Raw genomic sequence first — 8,315 nt, forward strand, 5'->3', positions numbered from 1 at the left:
AAAAATTGCACAAAAACATCCACAAATCACCATTTGAAATCTAGTATTTGAATAAAATATTTGGGGGCACAGTCACATAGCAAAATTTAAACTTACTTCACAACTTATACATAATTCACACAAGAAAAATGGATGGTCACATGTAATTAAGTGCATATGATGCTCCATAATGCTTTGATGATGCTCATGATGATGTTACTTAATTTTTAATCCCGTGCTTTAATTTTTGGGTCGTGACAATCTGGGCTTGAGTTAGAGCATGCATTGTAATGAAACATCTGTCATGTCTTGTATATTTGGTAATATATCTTGTATGCCTATTTGATTTGTTCAGAGTACTCTTAAATTAGTAGTACTAAAATCTTAGGACTTAGATAAAATACGAGATACTTGGGCCGAAGCTAGTATGAGTGAATGGCTCGAAGAAGTAGTCATCGACTTGGCTTTTGCTTCCTAGCTCCATTATAGGGCCCTTCAAATAAGTTTGAGTAATTGACTGTGTAGCATATGCTGTATAGATAAGTTCTCAAAGTTCTTTGGGTTTGTGGGCTCGCTGGCCCTTTCAGCCTTGCTTCACATAATTACTGTCTTTTTAATTCTGTTGATTTGTATAGACGAGTACTCAGAGCAGTTGGAGTTGCGTCATGTCTCTTTAAGCCTTTGGAGAGTAGTCAATTAGTAGAACTCATGACGCAGCCCCCGAGTAATCCTTATGATTTAACTTTGCAGAACAGTGGTCGTGTATGATAGAACTCGTGGCGTAGCCTCCAAGTATGACCCATGACTTAGCCCCGTGGGCTTTGGAGAAACAGTAGAGGGTCATATCCACTTGCCGCCCCATTTGTCCTTTGCCTCGTATAGTCTTTTCTTTAGCCCATCGAGTAGCACGCTCAACCTAGCTATTGGACCGCGGGTGTGCGACTATGACATATTTGACCTCGATGCCACTTCTCTCATAGAATCCCCAGAACCTATCCGCTGTGAAGTTGGAGCCTAGGTCTGTGATGATGCAGTTGGAGAAAACAAACCGATGGAGGATGTCGACCATGAAGCTGACCACTCTTTCTACCTTGAGAGTAGTGATCATCTTATACTCGATCCACTTTGTAAACTTGTCAATAGCCACCAATACGTGAGTAAGTCCTCCTGGCGTAGTTGTTAGGGGCCCAATCATGTCCAGACCCCAATAGGCAAACGACTAGGATGGTGGTATGGTGATAAACTTGTGTGCGGGAACATGCATTTGCTCGCCAAAGAACTGACACTTGGTACACTGGCGGACAAGCTCTTCGGTGTTTGCCAAAGTTCTTGGCCAGTAGAACCTTTATCTGAATGCCTTCCCGACTAGTGTGTGTGACACTGCATGCAGGAACCTTCATGAATTTCTTCGAGCAACGCCTTGCCTTCTTCCGTAGGTACACACTTCATGAGGACACCTAATGTTGCGCCGCACTTGTATAGCTTGTCGCCAACTAGAACGTACCCTTCGCTCTGCCTAGAGACTCGATCTGCTTCTATCTTGTCGATGGGTAGCCTCTAGTTCTTGATGTAGTCGATAATTGGTTCCATCCATTCAGCCTTGATCATCATAACCTCTTGATCTAGTTCAGAGGGACCTCGATCGATAGCTTCCTGCTCTGGTTGCTTGATGGATGTATGGTGTAGTTCCTAGACGAATACTCATGTGGGGACTTGAGCTCGAGTAGATCCAAGCTTTGAAAGTACATCTGCTCCAACATCATTGTCGTGGACCACATGATGAAATTCTAGGCCCGAGAACTTGTTCTCCAGCTTTTGTACCTCCATGTAGTATGCATCCATGGTGTCCTTGTTGCGGTCCCCCTCCTTGTTGACTTGATTAATAACTAGCAGGAAATCACCATAGATAAGTAGTCGCTTGATGCCAAGGGAGACTGCCAGCCGTAGCTCAAGTGCCTCATACTAGGCTTTGTTGTTGGGTACCTCCCAAAGGATTTCTAGGACATACTTGAGTTGCTCGCCCTTTGGTGATATTAAAAGAACTCCTGTGCTGGCACCTTCGAGCTGGAGTGAACCGTCGAAGTACATCACCCAATGCTCTAGTCTGCTGGCTGAAGTTGGAATCTGGTTTTCCCACCACTCTGCAATGAAATTGACTAGTGCTTGCGACTTGATGGCGGTGGGTGGCTTGAAGTTATAGAGAGAGCTCCTAGTTCTATTTCCCACTTAGATATGCGACTTGTGGTGTCCCGATTGTGGTGAATATCCGCCAATGGGAAATTAGTGACAACTAAGATATTGTAATCTTTGAAGTAGTGATGGAGCTTTTGAGAAGTAATGAGTATAGTGTAGAGAAGTTTCTGGATTGGAGGGTAACAGACCTTTGAATTGAACAAAACTTCACTAATGAAATACACTGGCCTCTGCACTTTGAATACATGGCCCTCCTTGACGTGCTCGACCACTATGGTTGTGTTGATAACATGAGTAGTCCCGGCAACGTAGAGTAGTAGTTGTTCGCCTTCCTGTGGAGCTGCAAGGAGCGGGGGCTCCATGTGCTGTTGGAGATCTGTCAAAGCTTTGTCCGCCTCTTCTATCCACTGGAAATTATCTTGCCGCTTCAAAAGCTCGAAGAAGGGTAAGTTCCATTCGCCAAGCTTGGAAATGAATCAATTGAGGGTCATCATGCACCCTGTGAGCTTCTAAACATCCTTGATGCAGGCTAGTGCTTTCAAATCAGTAATGGCGGTGATCTTCTCTAGGTTAGCTTAAATTCTCTAGTGGCTGATGATAAACAGAGTAGTTTCCCTAATGGTACGCCAAAGATGTACTTAATCGGGTTAAGCTTCCACTAGAATTGCTACAAGCTGTTGAAGTCTCTTCGAGGTCAGAGATGAAGTCGTCATGGTTTCTGGTCTTGACAACAACATCATCCACGTACACATCAACATTGTAGTGTAGCTGATTCTTGAAACAGAGGTGGATGGCGCGCTGATATGTAGCACCTGCGTTCTTTGACCTGAAAGACATGGTTGTATATGCATACGTAGTGATGAAAGTGGTCTTGATATGGTCTTCTTCCATGAGGGCGATGTGATGGTAGCCTGAGTAGCAATGAAGGAATTAGAGTAGGACGCACCTAGTTGTGAAAAGTCCATGACTTGATCAATCCTTGGGATCCCTAAGGGATCCTTCGGGTGGTGTTTGTTGATGTCTATGTAGTCGACACACATTCTGCACTCGTTGTTGCTCTTCTTTTTCACCAAGACTAGGTTGGCCAACCACTTTGGATGGAATACCTCTTTGATAAACCCAGCTGCGAGTAGTTTGGCTATTTCCGTGTTGATGGCCTACCTCCGATCTTGAGAAAATCTGTATAGACGCTGCGTCTTCGAAGTGGCTTTGGGGTCTATCAAACCCAGGCCCACAGGACTGTGCATATAGCGTACATATCCTAGGATAAGGGATGGGACATGGCCCACGCCCTACATCTGTTATAACTACTCGTAGCATAGTAGAACTACTCAAATAATAGTAAAACTAGTTGGAGACGGTAGGAAACTACCCGAAAAATACTCGGGTAGGACTCCTGGGCTTGTATCCGACTAGGACTTCCATGTAACCCTATCCTCCAGACTATATAAGGAAGAATAGGGACCCCCTCCAAATATTAGATCACCCGATCACCACCTAAGGCAATACAGACCACATAGGGTATTATGCCCTCGGTGGCCTGAACTTGTCTAAATTTTGTGTTCCTTGCAGCTTTGAGTTCTTGATCTCGGCGATACCCTACCTATAAACTCACCACCTCGGTGGTATCCCTCGATGGGCGTGGCGGTAAAACACCGACAGCTGGCGCGCCAGTAGGGTTGTTTGTCGAGCATCCACCGGAGAACTCGATGGCATCTCTTAGCTTCACCAGCACCGTGCTCGATGAGGGCGTAACTTTCATCTTTGGCTCCTGGATCTGCATTGCCAACGGCTTGGGTGGCTTCAACAGCCACCTCGTCGACTCCAGAAAGTCAGAGGCCTCTACACCAACTCAACACAGCGACCTCATGAAAGTGCATTTGGCCCCGTAAGTGGGTTTTGGTGTTGATGACATACAAAATTAAGGAGCTAATAAGTTTATCGAGTTATGGATAGGTAAAAATTCCATAAAATGAAAAAAAGCAAGAAAAGATGCCAAATTTGCTTAAAGGATGGTGTTGGGCTTGAAAGAAGATCTTTATTAATTTTATATTATGAATTTGAGTTTAGGAAACACCGTACTATTAAAAGGGATGCGAATGGATAGCATGAAGGGGTCAAAGTGCTTATTTGAGATGCTAACCATCAAGGAGAGATACAAAATCACACACTTGTGCACCTAGTTTTCTAACTGTTTCAGTGTGTGTCGGAAGTTCCGACCTTGTCTATAGTTGGGGATGGTGCCGCCGCCGCCGCAATCATCGCTGCTCAAGTCGATGCCGGTACCGGATTAGATGGTGCCAGAAATTCCTTCGGGCAAACAAGCCATTCACCCTCCATTCATGATGCCGACTCAAGTTCAAGTGATGAAAGCGAGGGTGAGATATCGGAAGCAAGAAGAAGGAAAAAAGAGAAGATGAAGGCCAAAATTGAGAAGAAAGCCGAGAAGTTGATGATGAAGCGAATCAAGAAAGAAAGCGAGAAGCATCCTTTATTCGGGCTAAATCAAGTTCCTCATAACTATGCTTCATCTTAATATCCTACTTCTCAATTTCAATCGATCCACTTGGGAAAACCTCCTTTCTCTGATGGGACGAATTATCCCAAGTAGTCTTATGGCATGAAAATGCATCTCTACGGGCTTCACCCCTCTATTTGGGAAGTTGTGGTTGTAGGTGTGACTCCGCCTACAAACGGTGTACCCATGGCCAAACAAGCTCAAGACTATTTCCGCAATGCGCAAGCCATGAGGATCATCACAAGTTCCCTTTGTACCCAAGAATTCAACAAAGTCTGCAATGTTGAAATAGCCAAGAAAATTTGGGACACACTAAGAGAAGCTCATAAGGGAACCAATGAAGTTAGGGAGGGCAAGATGAATTTGTTGCAAGGAGAGCTAGAGCACTTTTTCATGCATGATGAAGAAAATGTGAGGCAAATGTATGATAGATTAATGGTCCTTGTATCGAACATTAGATCTCTTGGAAGCATGGAGTGGGAAGATCGCACGGTGACAAAGAAGTTGCTTAGGGCTTTCACGCCAAGGAACCCTACTCTTGCAACAATGATTAGAAGAGATCCCAAATTCAAGGTCAGGACACCTAATCAACTTCTTGGTGAAATCCTTCATCAAGAGTTGGTTGAGAGGGATGTGGCCAAGTCACTTAGTCGCAAAGTAAACAAGAATGTAGCACTCAATACTAGCTTAAGTGACAAGGTTGAATCAAGCCCCAAGGTTCTAAAGTGAAGAAAGAAAGATTCAAGCGATGAAAGATCCACCGATGAAGAGATGGCCTTGGTATTGGGAAACTTCAAGAAGTTCATGAACAAGAAGTACTACAAGAAAGGCGGTGATGACAAGAAGAAGACATCACAAAGAAGATGTTATGAGTGCAAAGAAGTGGGTCACTACATTGCCGATTGCCCACATTTGAAGAACAAAGAAAAGGAGGAGAAGAGGTACAAGGAGAAGAGTAAGGACTACAACAAGAAATATCAAGGTCATGCTCATGTTGGTCAAGAGTGGGAGTCTAGTCATGAAGATTCCGATCATGAAGGTATGGCAACTCTAGCCATACCAAAGTCTTCAAGGAAACTCTTCAACAACATCTCCGATGATGAAGATGACACACCTTTTTATCTCATGGCAAGAGGGACTAAGGTACAAGAATCATCCACCTCCTCCTCTCATCCTTCCACCGTATCTAGTAGTACACAAAATGATTTTGATGATGAGAAAGAGTAACATAAAGCATTCATGATAAAAGAATTTGGAAAAAATGTTTTAAAGAAATTAAAAAGCTTATGGGGAAATTGGAGAAAAAGGAGTGTCTCAATAGGCAAGAGGACTTGCTCATCCTTGAGAAGGAGAGAAACCTTGCTTTAAAGAAGGCTCTTGCCGAAGAAAAGGTGAAAGTTGAATATTAGCTATCAATTTATCTCTAGCTAATGATTCAAAAGAGAGGATATCAAAGGAGACCACTTTGATAAATGAATCTCTAGCTTCCCTAAAGACCACTCATAGTGAACTTCAAGAAAGCTTCTCATGCTTAACGACCAAGAATAAAGGTCTTGAAGTTAGCTACAATACCCTTTGGGAAAGCACCAAAACCAAATCTAAAACAACTCTTGACTCCAATGTCTCCACAAGTGAAGGGTGCTCCAGGTGTTATAAAATTGATGTGCACGCTTGTATTACTAAATTGAAAAAGCTAGAAAAGTTGATCAAAGCAAAGGATGCTCGAGAAGTTAAAGAAGTTGGTAAGAAATGGATATGAAGGTGACACCAAGCCCGAGTCTAAGGTTGCATACAAGGAAGGGAGATGTTCCCACAACAACAATGGACTTGGTCACTACAAGGGAGGCAAGGTAAATGACCGGAAGGTGGTCAAAGGTAATGTTGGTGTTTTACCACCACACCCACCGAGGGATACCCCCGAGGTGGTGAGTTTTTTGGTAGGGTGTCACCGAGATCAGGAACTCGAAAGTGTAAGAAATACAAAGTTTAGAAAGGTTCAGTCCACCGAGAGCGTAATACCCTACATCCTGTGTGGTTTATATTGCCTTAGATGGTGATCGGGTGATCTCCTGGGTGATTCCCTTTGGAGGGGGTCCTGTCCGCCCTTATATAGTCTGGGGGGACAGGTTTATGTCACACCCGGTTTAGAAAAAATAACTGAATGCATCCCATATGTGCGCCAGGATCAAGTTCCACACATACAGTAGACGTCACAGGTGAATATCCGAAATAATGAATTAACGAAATAGAGTATAATAGTACTTTATTACATGACCGATAGTCTTAATCTTAAATGAATAAATAAATATCGACAAATAGCAGCGGACTTCAACTTCATAGGCAGATGACTGGAAGACATACGCCTAGTATTCCTCGAAATCTTCGGGGAACACTGGATAATTATCTTGTTTTGAGCAGCATTATTTTTAATAAAGCAAGCGTGAGTACACTTATGGTTGGTACTCAGAAAGTGGAGTAAATTATATGACATGCAAGGCCAAAATCAAGGAAAAGCTGACATGGTTTTACTGCGATAAGCATTTTTAGTTGGTCAAAGTTTTATTAAGCAAGCATTAACTAAGTGTAAGTATATACCAACCCTTAAATTAATAAAGAGATAAGTTAACAACACCATTAATATAGAACATCAATTTACATCATCTTTAAGTTCAATTATTATGTGAGTGTCAAAGCCGCTCTTAACCGTGAGCACGGCTGATATATCAGTTTTCACTCTGCAAAGGTTGTACACTTTACCCACAATTCGTGTTTCCCTTAATGCCCGGGTTTGCAAGGCCCTTAAACACTTCCAAGGTGAGTGGTAGGGATTCACTACGAGACCTTTATAAAGATTCCCTAACTTGCAACAGTCCGCTAAGGTTTCAGGCCACAGTGGTTATAACCCTCCCTAATGAGGAAGACGCCTTACCTAGGATCATATCTACGCCTCAAGAGGACTGAGCTATACCCCATCAACGCTCTCCCCTCTTGCCCTTTCGGTAAGACCACTACAAGCTAAAGTTTCTAATTAATTAGCCAAGACCAGAGCCATATAGTATTGTGGTTGCATTGTTTTCCTGGGTGGTTCTCCATGTTCCAATTAAGATAATGATCTTAATCATCATCAATAGAGTATTCCATAACATGTATAAACCAGTGTAATATGATTTCCAGGTTATCCAACCAAAATCTAAGTAAAAGCAACTGCATAGCTATAACATAAATATACTAACCCAGGTTTAATCAAGGAAACTCGAAAGAAACTAGGCATGTCCTTAATTTGGGACCCATCATATTATAGACTCTTACATGCATAAAAAGTAAAGGTGTATTTATAAAGTTATTAGGATTGAGGTATGATCAAGGACCACTTGCCTTTGGTAATGAACTGCTGCTCCTCGGGAACGTCTTTGAAGCTCAGCTCTTGCGGACCCTCGAACTGGGTATCGTCTATCGTAGCACACAAATACAAACAAGCAAACAAATATAATAAATAATAAAAAGTACATCAATCAATATAAATAGAGCAAAATAATATAATAAAGCTACTGTATATGTTGTAAGGATCGCGTGAGCGCAAGAATAAATAAAAACGGAGTTAAAACGGAGAAATTAGGGCTAAAAC

At 42.6% G+C, this 8,315-nt stretch overlaps 1 protein-coding gene across 1 annotated transcript; it reads left to right on the forward strand.

Moving 5' to 3' along the window:
• The first annotated feature begins 5,461 nt into the window (after positions 1-5,461).
• Positions 5,462-5,917, forward strand: LOC112903682 (zinc finger CCHC-type and RNA-binding motif-containing protein 1-like). The gene has a single exon (XM_025972909.1). It carries the CDS (start codon positions 5,462-5,464, stop codon positions 5,915-5,917), a length of 456 nt encoding a protein of 151 aa, XP_025828694.1.
• The last annotated feature ends 2,398 nt before the right edge of the window (positions 5,918-8,315 follow it).

This window comes from Panicum hallii, chromosome 8 (assembly GCF_002211085.1).
Source record: "Panicum hallii strain FIL2 chromosome 8, PHallii_v3.1, whole genome shotgun sequence".
NCBI classification, from domain to species: Eukaryota; Viridiplantae; Streptophyta; class Magnoliopsida; order Poales; family Poaceae; genus Panicum; species Panicum hallii.